Source organism: Argopecten irradians, chromosome 1 (genome assembly GCF_041381155.1).
Source record: "Argopecten irradians isolate NY chromosome 1, Ai_NY, whole genome shotgun sequence".
NCBI classification, from domain to species: Eukaryota; Metazoa; Mollusca; class Bivalvia; order Pectinida; family Pectinidae; genus Argopecten; species Argopecten irradians.
The window spans coordinates 38,112,124-38,140,036 of NC_091134.1; the positions used below are offsets into that span (position 1 = coordinate 38,112,124).

General features: G+C 35.6%; 1 protein-coding gene across 1 annotated transcript; it reads left to right on the forward strand.

Moving 5' to 3' along the window:
• The first annotated feature begins 54 nt into the window (after window positions 1-54).
• On the forward strand, window positions 55-27,843 carry LOC138326825 (DNA polymerase theta-like). Its single transcript, XM_069272829.1, has 29 exons — window positions 55-534; window positions 2,596-2,837; window positions 3,267-3,309; window positions 3,673-4,798; window positions 5,078-5,233; window positions 5,546-5,700; window positions 6,203-6,359; window positions 6,985-7,111; window positions 7,587-7,942; window positions 9,449-9,595; window positions 10,097-10,312; window positions 10,816-10,955; window positions 11,300-11,474; window positions 12,215-12,360; window positions 12,819-13,143; window positions 13,651-13,894; window positions 14,364-17,512; window positions 17,830-18,084; window positions 18,575-18,709; window positions 19,270-19,569; window positions 19,929-20,141; window positions 22,028-22,155; window positions 22,617-22,977; window positions 23,328-23,504; window positions 23,949-24,133; window positions 24,483-24,594; window positions 25,047-25,171; window positions 25,691-25,826; window positions 26,378-27,843. Exons 2-29 carry the CDS (start codon window positions 2,740-2,742, stop codon window positions 26,608-26,610), a joined length of 9,120 nt encoding a protein of 3,039 aa, XP_069128930.1. The 5' UTR covers window positions 55-534; window positions 2,596-2,739; the 3' UTR covers window positions 26,611-27,843.
• Window positions 27,844-27,913: the final 70 nt, after the last annotated feature.

Here is a 27,913-nt window from a genome sequence, read left to right on the forward strand (position 1 = left end):
CATGTAAAATTGATACAAATGAAATACTTTTGTTTTACTTTTTGTATTTATGATGTTAAATTAATTGTCTTTGTCTGTATTGTCTGTAAAAATGAAAATGATTTCAAAAATAAATATATATATATATATAAAAAGTAAAAAAAAAAAAAAAAAAAAATAACCTTGTCATGTTTTCCCACTGACGTTTCCGGATGAAAATTGTTTTTATAAAGTCATATCAATATTGAGCTCCAATATTGTATAAAAAAGATGAATAAAGAAGAAAATCCTTGTAATAAATTTAAGTTCCAGTGTAATTTATGTGTAATTTATTCAAGCATAATTTCAGGGATTTGGATGTAACTAGAATTTTATCGATAAAATGAATACAATGTATGATATTTGGCATTTCGATCCAACCGCCCGACCAAATAAACGAAAGCGTCCACCAGCATCAAGCATAGTGATGATCCAGACTGTGAGCGTCTCCCTGACCACGACTGAGAATGGCGGAAAGTTTAAAACAAGACGATGATAATTTGATACGCTATAAAGGTAATATGTTTGGCGTCTTCTGACTGAATTGATTTCTAGGCTAGACTTAATAAATCATATGGAGATTACAATTACCCAAGATAGGCCTGTTTGATAGTTTGATCATTAGGTTATCATTTTATCAACCAATAAAAGAGGCACTTTTCTTATTTTTTGTTGTCACTTTTAAATATCTCACTCATGTGGAATAAATTCAATATTCAACAACCACTCATTGTGTAACCTCTATGTTAACAACAGAAAAAAAGAGTGCATGACTTGAAAATTCAAGTCTTAATTATAAGCTTACAACAAAATTGAGGACAGCCAACTACATCTGTATTGTACAGTCACTTATGTCAATTTGTATTTGATATATATAATTATAATAGCTTAGCCCGATGTAAGTTACTTTTAGTTTATCAGGGTTGGTATTCAGAAATTATTTTCATACAAGCTAGCTAGAATTATCACAGCAGTTATCACATTCTCTTTTCAAAACATTTTAAAGCAGACTGTATTTGTGTAAGATTAAAGATAAGTTACAAAATGTACATATGATGTCATCATTCATTGTAACTAAGAAAAGAAAAAACAAAACAAAATCATCATTTTTGACAATGTTAAATCACAGGAGTTTGCATCAGACGTTCTGTCAATAATATATAGTATAAATATATAAAAAATACCCCAATATACTATATAAAAACATGCACATGTGTTTATACAGTATAGAGGGGTATTTTTTTTATATATTTATACTATATTTATATTATTGACAGAACGTCAAACTTCTGGGGTTAAATAAAAGGGGTACATCCTAAAATAGACCTCTTTTGAGTATATAATACCAGTACATATATATTTACCCCTTCACAAATCTAACTATAATCTCCAGTTGCAGACAAATCAAGTATACCTATAGGTTAAATATCAAAGAAACACAATTTAACAAAGCATGACAATTTATTGACTTGTGCCCTATCCGGGCCTCGAACTCACGATCTACGGCACCCAATCGCCTAGCCAAACATACCTCCGCCTTCTACCACTGTGCCACATCCTATAGGGCACGATCGAGTCAATAAATTGTCATGCTTTGTTAAATTGTGTTTCTTTGATATTTTATATAAATAGGTTAACATATATGTGACTGAGAAAATCAGAGTCAACTCCATTGTTTGATTGATATAATCTGTTGATGGGTCATGATCAGAGTATACATATATACTCAGAGAAAAACGACTGACCTATGGTCAGTATCTGCTACGTATACACATTGAAGCTGCACTCAACATTGGATTCAAACTTGCAAACCAAGAGGTGGAATGCTTTGTAGTAATGTTGAGACGACTTAATTTTTAATAATTAATAATAACCAATCAGCCACTGCATCCCGTAAGGAATTTGGGAATCTTGAAGAAATCCATAAGTAAGGACTATTCCGTCTTTGCGTATTACAGAGTTAGCTCCCTTGCAGGTAGTTATCCATTGTGATGTCATTATTCTATGGGCGCAATTCACGCTGTTTTCTCCGAAAAGTATGACGTTATGCTCACAAATACATGACGTCACAATCAATAACTACTCGCAAGGGCAGATAACTCTGTAATATGCAAATACGGAATATGCACTACATTTGATTTTGGAGAGTTTTCATTGAAAAATAAATATGAGCGCATACATGTGCCATTATGCAATTTTGCAGAATGTGCTATCCACAAATACAGTTACACAAAATTTTATGATGGTACATGCATGTGCTCATACTTTTCATGAAGCAATTATGCTGAAAATAGTGGGTAAATTGAAAAAAAATGGCGGGAAATTGGAATTTGGCCATATTTGTAACATCGTATTGCCAAAAATAATGGCCAGAATGTGCAAAGGAGTATATTTTCACAACCCTTAAAGATTTTGTTATTTCATCCTAAAATTATTTTATCTATGGATAACTAAAATTCAGTGAATTTTGGAGCCCAAACTGTCCAATAGTGCATATAGTCCTTTTTCATTAAATCTTTTTCAATTTTTCTGCATGATTTACTTTAATTAAATATGCTCTAATTTAATTGTTTGTAGACACGGAAAATGAAGCAGATCATGATATTGACTGGTAAACTTCTGACAGATGCGTATGCTTTATCAGATCAGATGGCCAGGTCTGGGGCAACCGTTTGGATGGAAAAGGCTTGGGTGTTTGACGAGTAGAGCCATGAATCAAGAATGACAACCAGAGAAGGGGAATTTGCTGTTGGCCGTAAACGTCTTGGAAGACTTCCAATCAACACACAATGTAAAGGACAAGAAGCAAAGCCTCATATGTAAGATGAAATATGATTTAAGTGGATAAAATTTGTCTTCAAAATGTAATTCATGATGCCTTTTTTCATTTTACATGAAAGCATACACTGTACCTGTTTATTTGTGTTATGAAGCACCTTTAACAATGCCAGAGATAGTTAAATTATATTAATTAGTTACTGCAGAACCCCCTTCATTAATTATATAATATAATCCGACCATGAATTTCAAAGTCCCTTTTGATTCATAAGCATTTGATAATTGAAGGCAAAGACTGCTATCACGCTTTTGTTATGCTTCAAAATAATAAGTAACAATTGGATTGGACTGATTTTAAAATATTTAAATACCTTATCATTAGATTTAGTATTTTACTTATTTACACCAAAGAAAGTATACCTGGTGTGTACATAATGAAATTTCTTGAAGACAAAGGATTGTTTTTACAGCTCAGAAAATGCTGATACAAGAAATAACGGAACATCTAAACAGGTTTGTACAACAGAAAGTAAGATCAAGTTCAGTTGATTTAATTTATTGTTGAATAGTAGCTGTACTTAGACTAAATATTTATAAACTCATTTTTAAAGCTACATGTACTTATGATTAGTATGTCATACTGTGATTTAAACAGTATGTGTGTGACTTTCAAATTTTTCTTTAAGAGACCAATTAGGATTTGGTATATTTTATATCTATCCACCCATGCATCAATTCTGTGTATTACATTATTGCCAAATAAAAAATTGATTTTTCAAAATATTTCAGATAATTATATTGTGTAGTTAACAGTTCGATATTGATTTGAAATTAATGGAAAAGTAGTTACTTGTATTTAATGGATTTTAATTTCAGATTGGCAAGCCTCAGTTGAAGCAGGTCGCCTCGTCTTTCTCATTATCACTATGTTCAGAGTTCGACACAGAGATGGTGGACCTCATAGAACAGATTGAGGAAGCCACAGCTATTAGACATGCATTTTTAGATAAAGGGAAAAAAGGACAAACTGTACCAAAATCACAGCTGAAAAACACTACCAATGGAGGGCCTCAACAAACACTTCAAGTGAAGCATAAAACAAGTCAGAAACAAGATAAGAAAACTCCAAAATCTAAGAAGTCAAACAAAAATGATGTACAGCCTGGTAAACTTCCTAAAAGGTTATCTGTCAGTGAAGACCCAAACTTATCTTGGGCGAGTCCACAGGAAGCCTCCACACCAAATCGCATACCTGTTAAAGTTGCGTCTAAATGCTCCAAAAACACTCCTCAGGTGCAAACTCAGCTTTTTAAATCTCTATTTACTATTCCAAGTCCCATGTGTGGGCTTGAAATGTCTCCAAGCCTCGATGTTTATTCTCAAAAAGAAAATTCTAAAGGCAGCGTCAGAAATAAAAGATCCAGACTCTGTGAGACTCCCCAGAAACCTCATCAAGGTGAAAATACAGAAACTGTGTGTTCCGGGGAAGTCACGCCCAGGGAAAAGAAAAAGAGTAAAACCAAAGAAACATGTAAGGCTTATGATATAAGAAGACCCAAAGGTGATGTCCAGTCCGTGACTGTATCTAAAAATGATTGTCAAAGAATAAGTGGTAAAAAACGAAAGTCATCAGATAAATTGGTGCTAGTTGAGGATAGCCAATCACCTGAAGGCGAACACAATCATGCTATCAAAAAACTAATCACAGATTCTAAAGGAGCAGGTATTGGCAGCAAAGAGAGAAGTGGTAATGTTAGGCCAGTGTTGTCTTCTACAAACCAAAATGTTGCTCAGTCGGATTCTGATTCTGTTAATAGCAACGAGAATCGTAGAGACGCTAAACCAAGAATGCCTAGTGCAAGCAGTAGTATTACTCGGGTAGAATCCGCTGTTGTTAAAGAAAAGAAGAAAACCAGTGAAGTTAAATTAAATTCTCCTGTTGTTGATGATAAGAATGGAAGTACTGCTCAAATGACTCAGCTACATGATCAAATTCAAAAAGGTATATTTCTACGTCTGAACATACAAATATTTATTAAAATTGTCCAAAACCAACTTGTTCTTTCTCAAGTATTTAGCAGTTTATTAATAATTAAAAGCAGTATACAATTTAGAAGATATAATATTGTAAGCAATGGCATTAATAAATAGCTCTTTTCCTTGATTTGCATGTGACAAGACTGTTTAATTTCATTATCCCAAGAGGATTGAAAGGTTTGAATATGTATGACTCCAGTATGTTATTTGATAAACTATCAATATTTAAGTTTTTTTTTCACAGAGGACCTTGTAGACAGAACACCTGATGGACACACCGACAGACTGATGCTTGCTAACTGGGGGCTGCCTGATGAAGTACTGCAGCAATACCACAAACGAGGCATCACCACAATGTTTGAATGGCAAGCTGAATGTTTATGTACAGAAAATGTCCTTGGTATTAACCTCTATTTTTAACATAATAAATCATGTATAGATCCTATCACGGAGAAAAATACATGTTATGTCACAGCTGACATATTATCATTTGTAATAAAATAATACAACTACATACCTACATCAACATTTGATTGATGTTAATTAAATTATTATGAAGGTGATGATAAGTGTAATATTAACAGAAAGATAATAACTTTTGCAACTCAACAAAAATTTTTATCTCATTTTACCTTCCCATTTAAAAACTTTTCAGAAAGGTACTGGGCTTTTAAAGATATTTCTTTTCTCTAATTATGTATCTGTTTCCAAGCTGGAGGTAACCTTGTATACTCCGCCCCAACCAGTGCAGGAAAAACCATGGTGGCTGAGTTATTGGTTCTGAAGCGGATCGTTGAGACCAAGAAAAAGGCCATCATCATTCTACCATTTGTGTCTGTTACAAGGGAGAAGATGCTCTATCTTCAGGTAATGAGAAGTAAAGGGGGTGAGTCAATAGTTATATTTTATATTAAGTTGTGAAATAACCCATGCTATGTACAACTGAGTTACTGCATAAAGATACTTGTTCAACTATGCAGTCATTTCATCAGTTCAAGATTTGTCATTGCATGTGCCTACATTTCTGCCTTCTAAAATATCATTATTGTATTTAAACACATGTCACTTTGTTAACACCGAAATATGTTTAAAGTCATCTGAAAGAGGATCAGTTATAGACACCAACTTGTCTGTACACATTCCATATGTCTAACATCTACTCATGTTCTGTTAATGTGATAATGCTCAAATTTACTTAAAATGATCCTGAAGTGGTAGCCATCATGTTTTCAATGCCACTAAACTTCAGATGAATGGTTACATGTGTTATGTGCAATATATGCAAGGTTGTCAGATGACTGTTCTGGCCTTTTGTCAAACTCCGTCTTCCTCCTTATGTGTTTAAAACTATGATTGACATACATTTTAGGAGCTGTACCAAGTTGCCGGTATCCGTGTCAATGGATTCATGGGTAGCCATTCACCGCCCGGAGGTCTCAACAGTGTAGATGTGGCTGTTTGTACTATAGAGAAAGGCAATGGCCTCATCAACAGGATGTTGGAGGAAAATTCCCTCGACAAACTAGGTACAGTACACATACTGTAACATACAGTCATTACAAGCTCATTGATCATAAAGTTCAAACGGTCAAATCATTACAAGGTCTATTTAATTATAAAATCCAAACAATCTAGTTATCATTATTGTTTGTTATTCATTAATTATAAGTTGAAACATACTAGTTATTTCTGCATTTTCTGCAATATAAGTCGCAACTTTTCCCCCCTGAAAATCATGAGTTCGACATATACACCTGTGCGAATTATACGTGAACAAAAACAAAAATCAGACAATGTTTTTGCAATATTACGTTGCAATTCACATGTGAAAATTACATCAAATTTTACTCGTCGGTTGTGGTTATTATGTGGCCTTTTATCTTCTTTCCATTTGATTTGAAGATCTCTTTAAATGAATTTGACTATGTTATGTATAATATAAAGTTTTAGTTACAATTTAATTTCTTGAGCTGTTAAAACTGTAACTTTTGTACCTGTAATGATATACCAGTGTAAGTATAAGAATAATTTTTAAAGAAATTTTTTTGATACCTTTTCAATGTTTGCTTTATAATTTGCTTAACTGACAATATGATAGCATGCTGGTACAGTAATAAATGATGATTTTTTATTGCTTCATTTTGTTGCCAGGAATCATTGTTGTTGATGAACTTCATCTGGTTGGTGATCCACATCGAGGCTATCTGCTGGAACTGTTGCTGACAAAAATTTGTTACGTCATCAAAAAAGAGCAGACTCAAAATAAAACCAATCAGAAGTAAGAAGCATTCAGTAAACATTTTGAATGAGTTAAAATCAGGATAACATTGAATATGTAATTTATTTGTTCAATAAGACAATATAAAATCTTTTATTGTTAGTTTTTAGTCCTATGGATACATTTCAACATTTTTTAGGTGAAATAGTCATATCTCAATTTTTCTCTTGCTCTATTTTCCGATTGCATTGGTGGCAGATGAATACTGTTGATATTGTACATTTCTATTAATTTCTATTAGTTCTATTAAATTATTTTGTCAAACAGAATATCAAATATAGAGTTAACTTGACAGTTATTATTTTGTATGTAATAGAGTTATTTCATCTTGTGAGTATGTATTGATTGTTACGTCATATTTTCCGAGTATAACATCATGCATTTCAGAGAACACATGACAATCAGTACCTACCATCAGGAACAGATAACTCTGTAATATGCAGTCATTTATTTTGATTTGTTTCTCATTCTACAGGACTGAGGTTGCACCCAACCCAATCCAGATAGTGGGGATGAGTGCGACCTTGCCAAACCTTGACCTTCTGGCTGGCTGGCTCAACGCAAAAATGTTTGTCTCCAACTTTCGACCCGTTCCTCTGACAGAGACCATCAAACTTGGCACAGCTATCTACGACTCCTCCATGACAAAACTTCGTGACATTGATCTGACCTTGACCTTCAAGGGCGATGATGACCATGTGATACCTCTGTGTTTGGAAACTTTACGAAACGGCCACTCTGTCCTTATATTCTGTCCTTCCAAGAACTGGTGTGAGAAGTTGTGTGAAAGCATTGCCAGGGAATTTTATAACATACTGAAGAATGATAAAGGTAGATGTATATTTTGACCCCCATTTATCTCTCTTAACTCGTTTCTTTGAATGAACACTTTTTAGTTCCAAAACTAGAGTGTTGTAATGTAAACTTACCAGGAAAGATTTAGTCACTCATATACAAGTAGAAATATTGCAATAATTTATTCTGTTGTGAAAATATGATAATGTATTGATACAGGAAAAAAGGAAGTATTAAAGTGAGCCCTTGTTTTTAAATGCTAGTACTTCTTTTAAAGTCATCCAGATCAACATGCCTATTTTCTCACATAGAGGGGATTTCTTTATCATAAATGCATTTCAATATATATACAGTAAAACCCCTATAACTCGAACAGCAGGGGACCAGGTAAATAGTTCGAGGAATACGGGGTATTCGACTCATCCGAGGTTCGTTACTAGGACATATATATATATATCGACAGTCAAAATGTCCGGTCTCAAACTATGACAAACAATGCACGGCAATGACATTTTGATTACCCTATCTTTCAGCATTTTGGATTTCTTTATTTAAGTTTTTTATTGATAGCAATATCAATATCAAGTTGAAAAAATAACATAAATTTAGGGTTTGAAAATGCTTACGAGAAAGCCCTAAATCAAATATAATTCACATCAGAGTAAGCGATCGTCATCTAGGTCAATGTACGGACATAAGAAATGATATTTATAGATGTCTATTTAGTAAATTTACGAGGAAAGTTAGTTACAAAATACAATTTACAGGAAAAGATACAGAACGCACTGATAAAATGTACTTTGCATATGTCGTTTGATATCGTTTACATCTTTCCGCAAATAACATTGTGTTAGCCTGTCGAATGAAACTAACAAAGAAATTAAAAAAAAAAAAAAAACTTTTATAATTGGGCAGACGTCAGCAATATCTTCCACCTCTTTTGTCATTTCACATTGTGTACTTTTTATTAACACGGATCAACAACTTCCGTATTTTCGTATTTACAGTGAAGATTATTACGAGGGTAACATCAATAACTTAATGCCTTTTCTGAAATATTTAAATAAAGTTAGCATCAAACAACGACTTGTGATCATGTAGGTAGGTAATAATGGCACCGTTAATCTCTTAATTACCTAAAGGCTTGACACGCCAAGTGTATAAACACAAAATCGTGAGCAATTATCCATGTGGGTCGGTGCAGTCAGGTGTGACACAGGTAAAATAATCTCAAGGGCCGAACACTTGTTCGATGAATACATGGGTAAATACGTACGACCAATTCGACGAATAGGGGGTATTCGAGGAATCCGGGTTCGAGTTAGAGGGGTTTTACTGTATACATATTTAGCAGTAACTCTTTCCGATTAACAATGTGCATAATACAGTACCTTGAAGACCTTGAAAATTGAATCTAGTCTTTTCCCTCATTTACTCTGCATTCCATGATTGCAGCTACATGTAGATTGTAGAGATCGCATTTTTTCAAGCTATATACTTGTATGAAGTAGTGATAGAAATGTTCAACTTGATTTGGTATAGCTGTGAGTAACAGTACAGAGGTGAAGTCCCTACCACTGAACCAGGCGGCTCTAAGTGATGTGGTGGAACAACTACGCCGGACTCCTGTAGGATTGGATAGCACCCTAGGGCGTACAGTGTATTATGGGGTGGCCTTCCACCATGCAGGTACAGGCGTTATACTTGGTAACGAGCAAAGAGTTACTACAGATGCATACATGTATATAATATCATGAAATTTTGTAATTGAATGTACTACAACTGTTTTGATATTTCTTTTAAAAGAAATCACTGAAAAATTTCATGTCAAATTTCATGTGTATGGTTTTATGTTTGGCTGGTTGTATCTTCACTTTCAGTGATAATGTACACAACTGTATCATTTATCTGTCTATCTTTATAGCTGTAAACATATCCAAAGAGAACAAAGCAAAAAGTCAAAGCTGCACTCTGCATCAGAATGTATTTGAAAATGATGAAGGTATACATATAGTAGAAAAACACCATGAAATAGGGCAGGATTATTCAATGGTTTGGCAGATTTAAAACTACAAGTAAGAAAGTAGGAATATTTTAACTAAATCATTACGCTAAGAGAAAAAAAATCCTCTGCACTATCATTTGGTTACAGACCTGTGAATTCAATTGTCCTGTAACTGGGATTTTCAGGATTAACATTTGATGAGAGAGACATCGTGGAAGGAGGGTTTCGACAGGGTATACTGAAGGTTCTTGTGGCAACATCTACTCTATCTTCTGGTGTCAATCTACCTGCCAGACGGGTTATTGTCCGATCTCCTGTCGTCCATGCTGGAAAAATGATAGATTTCCTGACATACAAACAGATGATTGGTAGAGCTGGGCGTAAAGGAGTGGATACAGAAGGTACACCTCTCTGTCCATGATCTGCTTTTGATGTGATAAGAGTCTCGAAAAAAAGGCTTTTTGATCACGTTTTTGACGGCTTCAAAATAATGATGTGATACCTAATGGTCTAAATCATACCCCTGTCTGACTCTCAAGGAAATATTGAATGATTATATGTAAGCCAATTTTCTTTTAAGGCTATTTTATTTCACATTTTGCATTTCAAAACAATTTCACTGTCATTATTCTGACAGATGTTTAATGTAAAGATATCAACTATGATAGCAATATATGAAATGTTCTATGTTTAAATCTAAATATTTATTTTATTTGTAGTCAATGCCAGTAATGTAATGCTGAGAGATATTAGTATATTAGTTCTGACTTAATGAAAAGATTTTAAAAGGATTGAATATGATTATGTGTCTTTCTTATGTTATACTGTTGTAATATTAGTTTTGACATTTACAATATAGAATTATCATCATCCATTGAAGTATAGTGTATTTGGAATTTTCCAGGAGAAAGTATACTGATCTGTAAGGCGACTGAGAAAAGTAAGGCCATGATACTTGTTAGGTCAACCCTACCTCCGGTCAACAGCTGTCTATTAAAACATGGAAGTCAGCTCAGCTCCAGTCTGAAGAGGGCCATCTTAGAGGTCAGACAGATAATACCTTATGTTTTAGCTAACAAATTATTTAGAGTTATGAGTTTTTTAGATATCATTTAACTGCATATAAACAGCTGAATGTACATGGGGCATTCACTACATCCATCTGTCCCCTCATGGTCTGAAATCAACTTCAACAGCCTCAAGTTCCTTAATTACAAAAGAGAATTCAATCATGCAGTTTGTAATTATTTAGATGTGTGCAAATGGAAGCAGGACTGACACCTCTTAATCTGCCCATCAGGGGTTTGAGAGAAAGTGAGAATTGATTATGGTATATTATTGTAACAGCTACTTACCTAATTTTCATGTTGGTATCTTTTGTTTAACAGATTGTGGTGAGTGGAGTGGCGACTCGACCTGCCGACGTTGTCAACTATATCTCCTGTACCATGCTGGCAGCCTCTTTATCCTCGGAGGATCAACAGAACATCACCTTCATCAAAGACTGTATCACCTTCCTCCAAGATAATGAGTTTGTCACACTACAGAAATCTGCAGAAACAGGTTTGTGTACTCGGTGATTTGTTACTTCTATAACTTACAGTACTTTACATGTGTCTTCATCGTACCTTGTAAGTCATGTTCCAGATAACTTGACACAACATTCAGTGATGTACTGTATTCGATCCAATTATCCCTCTATCCCTATAAGAGCCCTTCCCTTTTTTATGCCGCCTTGATTTCACTTACTTTGTATTAAATTCAAACAGAAAATATGAGAACTGTAGGTTTCTTTATTGATTTCTTTTGCTAAATGATTTATAATTTTCATTGTGCAATATTTCATGATAGGCTAATCCAAATTTGGTTCTATCAAGTGTGGCCTTATCTGTTTCAATTTTTAAGCGTCCAGCTGGGTGCTTAATGGGTGAAATATGGAAATTATACCTCTGACTGTCTGTTGTCGGCAAATCTTGTCCTGCAGACAATTCCTAAACTACTGGGCTAATTTCAGTAAAAATTACAATAATGTTTGGGATTATCAAGATGTCAGATGTCAGTTATATGCTATGGTTACGAGAGGAAATGTCAAATTAAATATAAATGGAATTTGTGTATTTGTGTATGGAACCTTGGTGAGCATATTTGGTCCTATTTTCAGAAATACATCACTTGATCTTCATGGTCTGAAATAAGGGACAATGGAGGGTAATAGTTAGCCTTTGGCTTACAGTTGCCATTTGATGACACCACAACTTTGTGATTTTAGAAGGCATTAATTATTTTTGTTTATTTTTTGATAGAGGAAGAGAGATTTCTACCAAGTCAGCTTGGATCTGCTGTACTAGCCTCTTCCATGTCACCTGACGAGGGCCTCTCTGTGTTTGCTGAGCTTAGGAAGGCCAGACAATGCTTTGTATTGGAGAATGAACTTCACATCATATACCTGGTATATTGTAAAAATAAAAATGTCTGAAAAATATTTGAATTAGGCATCATAATCTAGTCATCTATTCATATTTTTTATATTTGATTGATACAAACTTTTTAGTAGTACAATTATAATTATAATAACACTGTGTAATCAGCAAATCATAATCAACAACATAAACCATGATAGAAATTATTTCTCCCAAAGGAACAGCGACCGTGTGCTAAAACATAGTATCTGTCAACTTTTACTTTAATTTGCTACTTGGCAAATATGTCTCTGACCATAGATTCTGATCAAACTTGAAAAAGTCAGGGGTATTCTTAGGTGAAGTGAAACCAGTTCAACAGGCAATGTTTTATTTTTGAAAACAATTATGTCATCTTTAATTATGAAAATAGTGAGCAACATTTAAATATTTAAACAATTTGGTATTTAATTATAAGTGATCTAACAACTCCGTTTTCGTCCTCAAGGTAACACCTGTATACACAATCGACCTTGGAGACAAGATTGACTGGTACCAGTTCTACTGTATGTGGGAGAAGCTTACCCCAGACATGAAGCGAGTCGCAGAGCTTGTTGGTGTACAGGAAGGCTTTCTAGCCAGAGCTGTCCAAGGACGTCTCCCTACCAAGACTGCGGCTCAGGCAAGGGCGGTCGCTGTCCATCGTAGGTTCTACACGGCGCTCATACTACATGACCTAGTACACGAGGTACCACTCAACGCAGTTGCGAACCACTACAACTGTAACAAGGGTCAGCTACAGTCGCTACAACAGTCAGCCGCTACATTTGCTGGTAACATCACATAATCAACATCTTTGATATACTGCAAACGTGGAAATTTATATAAGATGGAAATTTACACTAATGATGCGAAAGATTTAGCACGTTGTGAAAAAGTTACTGATTTGTCTGACCCAAAAATAACAAGACTGGAAACATATTTAAATCACAAAAATAACAAATATATCCAAATGTGTAGAAATTATCACAGAAATGACATTAAGATAAGTATGTGCAGCATATTTTCTAGTTAGTGTTACCAAGTAATCTAAATCATTACATTGAATTCATGAAACATTTTAGTTATTAAATAAAAGACTTTGACACAAAACAATGTGATAAAACCTATAGTTTGACATTTGTCAATCTTTGACATATCTACAGACTAATTATCACTCACCAGAATAAGTCTAGGCTGGCTGGTTGAAGTGCAAATTTTTGTCCTTGTGACCAATTCTCTGGTTGTTAATTTATTGGTGCTGTTTTGATTCCTGTGTTATATCAATTTACCATAAACAGGTATGGTGACAGTGTTCTGTGCACGACTCGGATGGCATAACTTGGAGTTGATACTGTCCCAGTTCCAGAACCGCCTGACGTTTGGTGTCCAGAGAGAACTGTGTGACCTTGTCCGTCTGAGCCTACTCAATGGACAGCGGGCTCGTGTCCTATTCAATGCAGGCTTCCACACGGTGGCCTCTTTAGCTAGTGCAGCACCTACTGATATTGAGGCTGTTCTCAGGAGTTCCTCTCCTTTTCAAAGGTAAACTATTAATTTTCTTTTTCCCATATGACTAGTCAAACCTTTCTATAAAGGACACCAATTGGACAAAGAAAAATGTCCTTTATACTGAGGTCATTATGTTGTAAATTGCACCAAATCAGCTTGATGAGTCTGTCCTATATAGACAGGTGTCCTTATAAATGTCCTTTCCAGCAAGTTTGACAATAAGTAGTTTTAATTATGTTATATAATACAGCTGTAGTACATGCATATGTCATGTTATTGAAATCAACTGCCTGAGTGATTTCCCCTTCTTGCAATCCAGTCGCATTGTATTTTGAAGATGGAAATTAAGCAAAGACAACATTAGGTTGTTGGAGTGGGCAAAATTACAGTGAAATTCATGATGGAAAAATACATAATTTATAAACGTGTTTTAAGTGTATCAACACTTTTATAATAGTCAACCTAAAATTGAATTTCAATTAAATCATAATGATTTTTGCAGCAACAAGAAACAGGAAAATGAGACAGAATGGGAGGCAGAACAGCGTCGGAAATCCCGCTGTATCTTTCTCACGGGGCGGAAAGGTGTAACAGAACAGGAGGCCGCCCTCGCTATCATAGAGGAGGCCAAGTCTGTGATTCAGCTGGAGCTGGGAGGGCTCGGTATACAGTGGAAGGACAACCAGGAGGCAGGGGATAAAGGGTCTACAAAGAATGGGGAGGAGCAGCAAGAGGGAGGGGCAGACAACAATGAGTCAAGCGAGAGAGGGGAGGAGTCACTTATTGTGAAGGATCCCTCTGTTATTAGTGCAGAATTTTCGGTTGATTCTGTAAACTCTCAAAGTCGTGTTAATTTATCAAATCATAACAATAGTTCTGTCGTCATTGGACCAGGACAAGGCAGAAGGAGGATAAAACATCCGAAGAAATCTACCAAACGTACAAGTCTCAATGTTACTGGATCTCAGGTACTGCAACATTCAGTAGTTATCGATCCGGTGTCAGCTGTCATCGTCAGTCCTCCCGGAAAAGCTGTGATCAGATCCAGGTCAATACCTATCAAAAGTCAAGGACATTTGAAAGACAAAGATAAAATGCGAGGACTTAATGAATCTAAGTCTGTATTGGCCAATAACTCAGTCATCAATGTTTGTGATAAGACTGTCATAGGACTTTTCAAAGACTCTTCAAGAGGGCAGCAAAGCCTAGATCAGAAGATAATTGAGCATTCTGAGAAAGATATTTGTTTAAATGATTGTGTGTCTGTTATTGTATCAGAATCAGTGAAGTGTGACTCTAGTCAGGGGAATGTAGCGGTCAAGGATGACCCTGTAATACAAAGTGCTAACGTTCAACAATCTGAAGAAACTAAACTCAAGATTCCACAGCATAAACCGCAGAAATCAGCACAAAACACCATCATAGTAGAAGCAGATGTTCATGTTTGCAAGATTGAAAGTGGAAATATGATGCAACAGGGTCTAAGTCCTAAGAAAAAGTCTCCTAGTCCAATCAAATTCGATCAAATTATTGAAAATATGAGCTTTACATTTGATGATTCATTTAGGTTGTCTGGTCTCACAGGGAAGGAGGTCAAAGGTCATGCTAAGGAAGACAATGTACAAGTGAATGAACTCAAATTAACAGATCCAGAAGGAAACGGGTCATGTGATACAGATAGTGTGAAGGTCATGCCATTGGTAGGAAAAGTTGTTGATTCTAATGAAAAGGAAACTACAGCTAGAAAGAATGTAACATTTTACCCACAATCTTCTGAAAATAGGGTCAAGACAGTATCAAACGAAGATTTACATGATCATGGAATTGACAGAAAAGATACAGAGAACGACTTTGTTGATAGTTTTGAATTGGATTCAGAGACAGATATCATGATGGGAGATATTCCTGAAAATAAAATTTTATCTCCAATTGCTGGTACCAGAAACGTTCACAAGGGAGATAATTTAACATCACCACCGCTTTACTCTGAAGACCTAGCCGGTGATGAAATAGTCAACAATGAGGAGAGGAAAAGTGAAAACATATGTGCGAGAATTGAGGTAGATGTTAGGGAAAGACATAAGAACGATAAGACTGAGCAACTACACAAAACAAATAAAGATATGAACAGAGGTATAACAAGCCCGGTGATGGAAGTTCATGGTCCAGTGAACGACAACTCTCAACAGGATATGTCACAGGAATTGATAGCAGCTAGTAACTTTGATGACAGACAATTTGGTTATTCTGCGGAGGGAGCATTTGAATCAACACGAAATGAAATAGCTGACTGTTCATATGAGGACCTAAATATTATTCCTGGTGATAATGCTAGAGTAACCTCCCCTGTCCAAGAAAAGATAAGCGTAAAACCAGTACTAAGTCAGTCCACACAAGATTTTGTGTTAGCTTTAGAAATGAGTGAGTCATTCAGTTGTACGGCTGCTTTGGCTATGGAAGTAGAGCAAAGTGACAAAAAATATTTGTCTTCAGATGTTGATAAGAAAGACTGTAAACCTGAAGGGTCAGAATTCAATAATTCCAGTCCGAAGCCTGGACATTCAGGGCTTAGCGATTCCAGCCCGAAATCTGAACGGTCAGGAATCGGTAATTCAATTCCTAAAGGTGGAAAGTCAGGGCTCAGAAATTCTAGTCCGAAACCTGAAGGTGTCATGCAGGGAAAGAGTGTTCCTGCTGACCAGCAAAGGAATTTAAACATTGCAAGGACCTGTGAACAAGATAATGAAATAGATAGAATGGACGAGTCATTCACTTTTTCTATGATAGAGAAAGTGTTAGAGATAAACTCTGAGAAAAATCCTGAGCAAAGTACAGTTAATGGAAATACACATACTGAAGGAAAACAATCGAATGGATCTAGTGATTTAGATAATAAAAAGACGGTTTCAGATAAACCCTCTCAACCAGCGTCTTCTCTCAAATACAAATGTACATCTGTTGGTGTCAATTTGCATGAAAACACTAATAAAGTTCTCAAGAAAATAAATAAAAACAAGATGTTCAATGCTCAGACAAAACAGTCTATGAACAACAGCCACAAACATTTGAGTCCTGGAACTCTGGATTTCCTCAACAGCATGTGTGAATCAGGCTCCAGCATGGCAAGCAACAGAACAAAAAACTTACAACAAAATAAAACGAAAAAAGGAACAACTATGTCAACTTGTGTACAAAATGAGTTGAGAGATGCACAACAGCATAATAGCACACATCGAAAAACGGCCACTACTAGTGCAGATAGTACACAAAGAGACCATGGCCAGAGGGGAACTATACAAGTAGAAACAGAGAAAAAGTTGACAAATAGAAAAATAAAATCTCAGCCTTCAGAGTGTGATATTGAGGACAATGTAAGGATTACAAGATCACACAGAAAATGTGTAAATACAGAAAAAAGTGATAAATCCAAGAAACAAGACACTACTCTGTTAAATAAATCGGATGATTTGATACAAAATGTGAGTACTGGTAGCGATTGTTTACCTCCGACACCACCAGCAGCTAACTCTCCTCTCGTGTCTCGTGGGAAGCCAACTCCCGTCAAAATCAGGGGCATCACACCGCAAAAAGGGAAGTTCAGCCAGAAACTAGATCTAGGTCTTGACACTCCAAAGTCAAGCAAGTCAAAAGGTAGGTTGTGTCGACTGGTAGATAGAGTAATTTGTTAAAATTTAAATAGGACATTAAGTGAGCGCATTTTTTCTTAATATTATAATAATAATGATAATTCTTATTATATGTAATTTAGTAAAACACTGGCTTTATAAGTTTTGAAGTATTTAAAAGGGCTAAAATTAAAAATTGTTTATAAACAAATTGAATAATCTTAAGGTCAAATGTCTAGGCCAATAGCCATTGTTATATGTAACCTGGAGGTCATTACTGTAAGATAGCTGCCAACCAAAATAAGTCACTGGAATAAATAACATAAAAAGGGGATATTTTAGAGATTGACCAAAACTTAGCTGATCCGCCGGATGTGCCATATGAGGAGCGACTTCCAGTGATAGACCCTAACGACAGTGGAATACCTTGTACACAGGCCAGCTTCACTATTATAGATGTATGTGCAGATCAGCGGCTGTTTAATACTTTTATTGAGGAATGGTCGACGAAGACTTACTACTCTGTGTCGGTAGCATGTGAGAAACGGTCACCACAGCCGGTACAGGGAGGTGGCATAGGGAGCAAATTCTTGAGTGGTAGGTTTTGTTTTATTGTCATGGAATCAAGACAAGTTTCTGGTTGGATTTGTTTTTATACCTCCACCACAGTGTTAATTGTCTGTCCGGTATGTCCCTGTCTGGTCCTGTCTATTTACATCTAGATCGGATTTCACTTTGAGGCGAGGTTGTTACTGTCTTACAAACATTTCAAGTTATATGTCTTGTATCAAACTAAAAATCATTTACTTAGTGAATGGAAAGCTTAGTACTTGGCACATAATTATTACATTTAAGTAATTCTCTAGTTCAAAGTTATTACTACTGTCATTGTTATTATTCTCATAGCAAATAAGTTAAAATCCTTATATTTATTTGACAGTTCTACAGAGCAATTATGACCATTTTCATAATAAGCATATTACATATTATTAAAACAAGGGTATTTATATGTGTACTAATTGTCAACTAGCAACAGTTACATTCTTTTCACTTCCTACTATAAATAAGTTATTTTGTTGTGAGCCAGCTGGTGGTCAGGTGAAGGACGTTGTGGTAGATGGAATGGAGATGGAAGGTGAGGCTTTAGTTGTAGTGGGAATGGCCATCTGCTGGGAGAACAGAGATGCCTACTATGTCGCTCTTACCAAAGAGAACGTGGATTGTAAGTACCAACCTTTTCCCGTTTTCTTTCACTGCTGCATTGCCGTTATTCAATTAATATAAATTTTATTAACTTCTTTAGAACATAACATGTCATTCATGTTTTTGTACTTAGGTAGTTTATGCTTTGATCATGACAAGATTATTTTCATTCACATCTCAACACACAATGTTATTTTAGCATAATTTTAACAATCATTCTACAAACTATGCTTCCTTTGCACAGTAGCATCATGATACTGGCAAAGTGACCTTAATAAAGGTTTTGTGCATGCTTAAATCATTATCTTGTTGCTCTTTGATATTGAAATATTCTGCAATCATGTATTAACTAGAAAGAATATAGAGTTGTCCACTGTTTTTAGTGAGGTACATATGTATGAAGGTTAAGGAGGAAAATACTGACAGCCAGCATTCACATGATCCTTATGAATTTATGTTCATTCATTTGCAGAGGATTTTATTCTACTGGTAATTGATGCGGTCAATAGTTTTACTATGCGATACTTTATGATTATTTTGAATATTACCATTATTGATTTTCACCATGTCCTTCGACAGGTGACCTTGATGACAGCCTTACCCCACCAGATCTAGATCCGAGTATCACTATTGAGCGTAGACTCTCTGCCTTACAGTCAGTTCTGGAACAGGGGAATTGTGGAGATGATCTGGTCAGCATTGCTATGTTTGATGTAAAGGATTCCTATTGTGCCCTAGTTAGGAGCTGTGGTATAGCCCCAATAGGCAGATTCCAGGACCCCAAGGTGGCCTGCTGGCTGATGGACCCAGGAGCCAAAGAAAAGAACCTACACAGAATGGTCACCAATTACCTACCCACAGAGGTACCACTCCTAGATGGTGAGTATATATATGATCATAAGTGCTACACAATTATTTGTAACTAATGATTCAGTACATGTAATTATAAAATAATCATTGATAAAAGGAATGAAATCTATGTATCCAAACTCCTATACTATGATACATTTTATTGGATGACTCCTATATTCTTTAACTTCTAATTTTCTGACAACTGCGTATGATATCCTCATATCATGCATTGGGGTTACCCCATATATCTTTATGTGAATTGTATTGCTACACACCTTGTGATACACACTTACCTCTTCCTCTTCATATGTCTGGGCTTCGGACTCAATGTCTTGTCATGAACATATATATATCTTGAAGAATTGTTGGTATTTATTCGTCCCCAGGTATAGGTGGTGGTGTAGGATTTGGAAGTTTGGGTATGAACCCACAAAACCCTGGATCAGGACGTTACCGAGCCACTACAGAGGCAGTACTTACACTACACCTGATGGACTATTTCCGGGCTTGTCTACAAAAGGAGGGACTGCATCAGGCCTTTCAGACAGTGGAGATGCCATCCATCGTTACACTGGCCAGAATGCAACTCAACGGCTTTGGTAAGTCGAAGTCTACACTTCAAAGTCCACAAGTTTTACATTTTGTTCTCTATAGTCATCATGCACTGTCCGTCGTCGTCTGCCGTGGGCCATCAACATTGCGTAAACTTTTCATTCAAACGACTTCTTCTCAATAACTGTAGGGCCTAAAGTACTCATATTTGGCCTGTGGCATGCTGGGACGAAGGGCTACCAAAGTTGTGAAAATGAATTACCTTGACTTACTTTCAAGGTCACTGAGGTCAAATAGGCTAAAATCTTTGATCGACTTCTTCTCAATAACTGGAAGGCCTAGAGTACTTATAACTGGCCTGTAGCATGCTGGTATGAAAGGCTATCAAAGTTGTGAAAATGAATGTCTTTGACATACTTTCAAGGTCACAGGGGTCAAAAAGGCTAAAATCTTGAAACGACTTCTTCCCAATAACTGTTAGGGCCAGTGTACTCATATTTAGCTTGTAGCATGCTGGGATGAGGGCTACCAAAGTTGTGAAAATGAATGACGTTGACCTACTTTCAAGGTCACAGGGGTCAAATAGGCTAAAATTTTTGAACGACTAATTCTAACCAATTTAAAGGCCAATTGTAGTCATATTTTTCTGTAGCATGCTGGTTTGAAAGGCTACCAAAGTTGTGAAAATGAATGACCTTGACTTACTTTCAAGGTCACAGGGGTCAAATAGGCTAAAATCTTTGAAGGACTTCTTGTAATTGACAGAAAGGTCCAGGGTACTTATATTTGGCCTGTGGTATGCTGGGATAAAGGGCGACCAAAGTTGTGAAAATGAATGACCTTGACCTACTGTCAAGGTCACAGGGGTCAAATAGGCTAAAATCTTTGAACAACTTCTTCTAACTAACCAAAATGTCCAGGGTACTCATATTTTGCCTGTGGCATGCTGGGATGAAAGGTTACCAAAGGTGTTGAAATGAATGACCTTGACCTTCTTTCAAGGTCACAGGGGTCAATTAGGCTAATATTTTTATGTACATCTTCAAATTAGCCAAAAGGCCCAGGGTATTCATCTTTAGCCAGTAGCATGTTGAGATGCTACCAAAGTTGTGAAAATGAATGACCTTGACCAACTATCAAGGTCATGAAGGTCAAATATTCTAAAAACTTGAATTTTGAACTTCTTAAGTTCTGCCAGTGTGATTTAGCTGACACTTGAATGGAATGATCCTGACATGGTCCCGACCTAGTGTTGTTATATTTTATGTTGATCGGAAATCCAAGATGGCAGCCACATCCGCTACCTTGAAAATAAATTTTGAACTTAGTATCAAGTTTCACCATTGTATTTTTGCTGGAACTTGCCTGAAATGATGCAGACATTGTTCCAACAAAGTGTTGTTATTTATCGGGTTGATCCGAAAACCAAAATGGCCATCATAGCCGCCATGTTGAAAACACTTCTTCTAAAGTTCTACCCTTGCAGTTTGGCTGAAACTTGCATGAAATGATCCATACATGGTCCCAACCAAGTGCTTTTTATTTTTTAACCATGACACCATATCTAATATATTTCCTATTCCTATATGGCTATTGCCAAGGAAGTCAGATGACCATTAAGGCCCTTGGGCCTCTTGTATTATGCCCATCTCATTAATTGGAAGTATGTTACTCATATCCATGCTGTCCCCATTTTTCCATCACACTATGTCCTGTCAAAGTCACATTGTCTGTAACAAATTTAGAATTTGGTTTTGATTTCATGTTGGCTATTTTATAACTGACAAATTTTTTCTCAATAATGCATGAAATAAAAAGGACAATGAACGGATATGATAGATACTGAAATGTCGTTTTATAGAAAAATGACAGATCATTCAATGAGTTGGGCTATGATCTCTCATGGATCTTTTGTCTCCATTTGTAATGTCAGGATTTAGTGAGATGGAGTGTGAGAGTCAGCAGAACATCCTGACAGCTAAGCTGACAGAATTGGAGGAACAGGCATACCAACTGGCTGGGCATCCATTCTCCCTGACCAGTCCAGATGATATAGCTCAGGTAGGGCATATAAAACAAGCTGGTCATGTGTTCTCTTCTCTCTGACTAGTCCAGACGATATAGCTCAGTTAGGGAATATACAACTAGCTGGTCATCCATCCTCACTGACCAGTCTAAATGACAGACCTGTCTAAATGATATATCTCAGGTACAGAACATATACAACTTGATAAATCTTGCGACTTTAGTTGGTGGTTTTTTGTTTTTGTTTTTGTTTTTTTCATTCACAAAAGTTGGGTCTTGTTTACCAGTATAATACTTAGTAATGATAGAGTGCTTAATAGATATTCTGCCAAATATATGTGTACATTTATATTCTTAGTATGTCTTTTGGGCTATAAAAAATCATTAGAAATAATTTAATACCTTTATTGAGAATAATTCACATTGTTGGAACTGAAACTAAGTTAAGCAATTCTTTTCTCAACATTCAAGGTTATGGAATTGTTTTCATGATGCAGGTCCTGTTCATTGAACTACAACTGCCACCAAATGGTGACCCAACCAGTGTAGGTCAAGCTCCGAGAAAGACTCCTGCCACGCGGAGAGGTCAACGTAGGTTACCCTTCAGCACATCTAAGGATGTGTTGGAGAAGCTGAAGAGACTGCACCCTCTACCTGGCTTGGTGTTGGAGTGGAGACGCATCAGCAGTGCTCTGACAAAAGTAGTGGTCCCTCTACAGAAGGAGAAGGTATACATGCCCCTTCTCAACATGCACCGCATCTTTTGTGATTGTCAAGTTCACACTGCCACCGGGAGAGTCAGCATGTCGGAGCCTAACCTACAGAACATTCCTAAAGACTTCGAGATCTCTCTTCCAGGTGAGAAACTTGTGTATGTTTCATAATCTTTCAGGAATTAGCCAGTAATGTATGTTTGACAAATACAAGTTATCATATATATGTAAAGATGTAGTCTCGTGCTGACCAAAAATCTTTCAAAATTTCTATTTTTCATTGTCATTTTGAATTATGCATTTATCAATTCATATCTTCAGCACAAAACTTTTATTATCAAGCAATTATAATGATGATATAGAATCTTTTGTTTTTACCATGTATGTAAACATTTTCTACATTCAGACATTATATGTGAATTTAGGTAAATAATACATTTTCGTAATGTGAAATTTTCTTAATGTGTTCAGAAATCATATGTTTTCTACATTCAGATATTATACGTGAAAGCCCACCAGTAAACCATACAGGGTCAAGACAGAACGCAAGAGGCAAGGGCGTTAACTCCCATCAGCGACATTTCCCTCAGGGACCTAAACACAATGTGTTTGTTGGAAATAGTGGACCGTCCTGGGCAGTTAGCATGAGGCATGCTTTTGTACCATTTACAGGTCGGTCATATTGTCACCTGCCAAGTTAAAACAGATTTTCTACAACTTAAAATAATAAGCACCAAGCAATATGTAGTTACAATGTAAAAACACTTTGATGAAGCTCCAAAAAATGGAGAAAAACACCCCATTAAATACTGTCAAAGGTACCGAATAGCACACCCTACTTAAAGTCACATTAAACTTGCAATTGACAAACCAATTTCCCCCACTTCGTTTAGGCTGAACGTTAAGTAGGAGCAAAAATTACCATTTTCATAGATGTTGGTTTGTCTCAGTCAAGCAAAAGAAACCTGAGGTTCTCATTACGAGAATAATTAAAAAAAAAACTGAGGCAGTGCAGAAAGATGTTAGGGAACTTATAGCAAAAGGGATGGTAATGATTACAAATGCGGTACTGTAGTTGACTTCATTATCCCACACATTGGTATGGATTCATTCAAGGTGGAGTTATGCTGGCTGCAGACTATTCTCAGTTGGAGCTACGGATGATTGCACATTTGTCTGATGATTCTAAACTAGCACGCATCCTAAACCAGGATGGTGATGTATTTAAAATGATTGCAGCTCAATGGAAAAACGTGGCTGTGGAACAGGTCACACCAAAACAGAGACAACAGGCAAAGCAGGTAGGTTTATGTTATCATTTTAGATATTTACAATGAACAGATGACGATGATATTTTCCAATTTGAAATACAATATTAAAACAATTGATTTCCATTCAAATACACTGACTTGCCAAGCAAGAATGCCTGAATGTTACTGTTTCAATTTCCCCATATTCTACCATTACGATATCCAGTAGTGGAAATGAGTTCTTTATAAATGGCTCTATTGCATGAGATGTGGGTAAACATATAATGCAGCTTCGACAACGTAAGTGTATTGCATGCATTTGGAAATACAGTACAGTGTTGCATCTCTAGGTATAAAAATAGTAGTGGTATGAAATTGTCTTAATTCCTTTACTGTTTAGGTATGTTATGGCATGGTGTATGGTATTGGACCTAAAGCCCTTGGAGAGCAGCTAGAAGTTGAGGAAAATGATGCTGCAGTTTTTATCGAGACATTCAAATCACGATACCCAGGTACAATAATGTAGACAAATCTAAACACTCTACCCAGTATTTTGTGCTACATGTGTCAATCTCTCCCATCACCATATTTCTTTCCAGTTTCTTATTTGAAATCTTCATAACTATAAAACATACAAAGAGATGTAGTTTCATATTTACATCAAGGAAAAACCTAGTTCTATTAAAACATAATTCAAAATATCTCAGATTAATGTAAAAGATTAATGTTGAAGAGTCAAATCACATGACCTTTTACTTTCCCCTTTCTATGAATATATGATTTTTAGCTTTAAACATAAAAATGTTGTTTTATTGAAACAAAAAAAATGTGTATCCTCTGTCCTGGTATCTAGCCAGATTTTCAAAATGTACAATGTATTATGGCTTTTGATATAATAAAATTGCTTGAGATCACTGTAAAAAACTGCTACCTGTGATTAGTCTAATCAGAATGGTTGTTGTAGGTATGAGAGCGTTCCTGAGAAAGGCTGTGAGCACTTGTAGAGATAAAGGATATATTGAGACTATACTGGGCCGTCGCCGGTACCTCCCTGCCATCAAAGACACCAACCCACATGCCAGGGCACATGTAAGTGAAATATATGTACATCTGAATGGAATTTTTAAAAAAAAAACTAAAATGAAATTTTATATACGATTTGGGATTTAGAACCCAAACCATCTGAAATTGGGATTTTTTGCGACTGCCAGATTCCATTTAATAGTCCATAATCAAATCGGTGCCCTGATGATTGCGTTCAGATTGTGAGCTTGCAGATTAGTGTTGGTCTCGTGTATTTGATGTATTAATCACTCCGTCCTTGTTCATTGTGGTTTTCTTGGTTTCATTTGGTTCAGATTTATTGAAGCTAGGGTATTTTTGATGTAATGTTTAGACATTGTTCCAATGTTGAATACGACATGGCGTTGAATGCAGTTCTTTACAATAGATTTCCCAAAGCAATTTTCCTGCAACTTTCTGAATTAGGATTTATTTTATTGAAAGATTTTCAGCAAGCGAATGGTGTGGTAGGTAGTTGCTCTGATATGGCAATTAACACAATATCCATTGTTATTCATATATTATGTTTCTTTTGTTTCGATATAGGCCGAGAGACAGGCCGTGAACACAACTGTCCAGGGATCTGCAGCCGACCTTGTGAAGAAGGCGATGAACCGTATCGATGTCAGACTGTCTGACATATTCCCAGAGTGTAGCTTCGCTCACAGACACAAACACAGAGGTAAATTTCCTTTTGTAGATATTGTACAATAATAAATTTTTATAATATCAAGGTTAATCAATATTTTGCCTCTTTTGATTTGGAGAAATGTATATTGATTGAATCGTGTAAAGAGTATCTGGGTTACAATCATTTACTTAGTATTCTTATAACAAATAATAATAAAACTTACGGTGAAGCAAAGACAACAATTTTAAACTTAAAAAGATGTTGCACAAAGAATGCAAACCTGCCAAGTTCTGGAATATTTGAATCATGATAGATACCATTCGATGTGTTTGATATGGTTGAAAGGTCTCTGGAAGCAGTTAAAGCAAAAGGAGTAGCAGTGTTAGAAGGATGCTTTCCTTCTTATTATTGTACATGTATGCTATTACATGTAAATGGTAGTCCATGCTTTATACACTGTTCTATATGTAACATTGTATGCTCAATCATTTCAGTAATTGGGACAAAAAGTAGCAAATATGTCCTAGAACACTTGTCATTTATGATTGAGTGCAAAGTTGAACTTAAGAAAGAATCTTTGTATTGTCCTAAATTATTGACAGGTTCATATAATAAGAGCAGGGATAGTCGTCCTCATAGACCTCCAGCGGGTGGCTACCTGGTTCTACAACTCCACGATGAATTGATCTACGAAGTGGCACATACTGACGTTACACGGGCCGCCAAGATCATCAAATACGAAATGGAACATGCCATGAAACTCTCCGTCCGCATGCCAGTGAAGGTCAAGGTTGGTCCTAGTTGGGGGAAGTTAGAGGACATGGAGATACTGTAAAAGTACAGATATTATAAGTGGTAGTAATTTTATTTCAGCGGTTTCCACGCCTGAAATATTGGGTTAAAAATGGATTGCGCAATCTGAATCTTATGTATGTCGTCAGTATATCTGAAATTATTGTGTATAGCTTATCATTGTGCAAGCATGTCAAAAAATCGATTTTGCACTAAAATCTGATTGTGCCAAAACAATATGATTACAGTAGTATTAGATAGGTGTACAGAATATAGGTAGCAAACGGTAATGGTGATTTTAGAGCAAGGTAAACCATACTATTGATATACTGATAGGGTTCCTCACAACATCTGGCGACTGTTATGTATCATTTCTTTGAATTTTCATCTTATAAATACATGTAGTAAGAAATTTCTATGAACATAGGATTATTTGCAGACTGTAGATATAAGAATTAACGCGACATGTCATTGGTTTTACCAAATGAAGCATCTTATTTCAAATTTTGTTACAGTTAAGAGTTCTTCTTGAACAAAATTCCAAAAAATGCAATATTGAAAACAGATGTGGATTTATTGGGATACTTTTTAATGCAGATGAACTACATCTTTGATTTTCGAAATACGAAATTATTATTGAACTGATGTGCATTATAAAATTGATTATTTATAGGAGTGATATGTCAAGAGCATGCGTTATTAAAAGTTAATGTATATTGAAATTAATTGTTGAAAATGAATTTATTTTTTAAATGTACATAATATGATCAAATTATTAAACATTTCTTGAATGAAGTAATGAATTTTGGAATGGGTTATTAAAAGTATGCGTATTGTTCAATATACACGTACATTTGTAGATGTTTTTTAAATGAAATCATTGAATAATACATTAAATATAGATGTACAACATAGTATGAAAAGAAAATCAATAATTATGTTTTTTTTAGAATATATTAAGGAGTGAATTGTGTGAAAACTAAGTTAATGTATCATAATCTGTATATTTTTTATGTAGATATATATTATGTAAACAATTTGTATAAAACCAGATTATTTTTGGAACGTTTTTTTATAATACCGTAGTTATTGGATGTACATAATAAAGGAAATTGTTGAATAGAGATGTTTATAAAATTGGATGACTTACTATAAATTGTAGATGTGTTGTTGAATGTTGAAATATAAGTCATCTTGATATTTATTTTATTGTATTGTTACAAAAATGATTGTTGTAGAAAATAAATTGTTTGCATGAAAGACTAACTTAATTCAGTTTTGTATTTTAGAGTGGTTACCTTAAATACAATGGACTGGCTGGTCCCCTCGTTAGGTGGATCCTCCTC

What these genes read in the sequence shown, in the direction of transcription:
- LOC138326825 (XM_069272829.1), top strand. Translation starts at nt 2,740, where the DNA reads ATGACAACCAGAGAAGGGGAATTTGCTGTTGGCCGTAAACGTCTTGGA. An exon ending in AGGGAGCAAATTCTTGAGTG is followed by an intron (nt 18,085 to 18,574) that starts GTAGGTTTTGTT and finishes GTTGTGAGCCAG; the next exon opens with CTGGTGGTCAGGTGAAGGAC. An exon ending in AGAGACAACAGGCAAAGCAG is followed by an intron (nt 24,134 to 24,482) that starts GTAGGTTTATGT and finishes TTTACTGTTTAG; the next exon opens with GTATGTTATGGCATGGTGTA.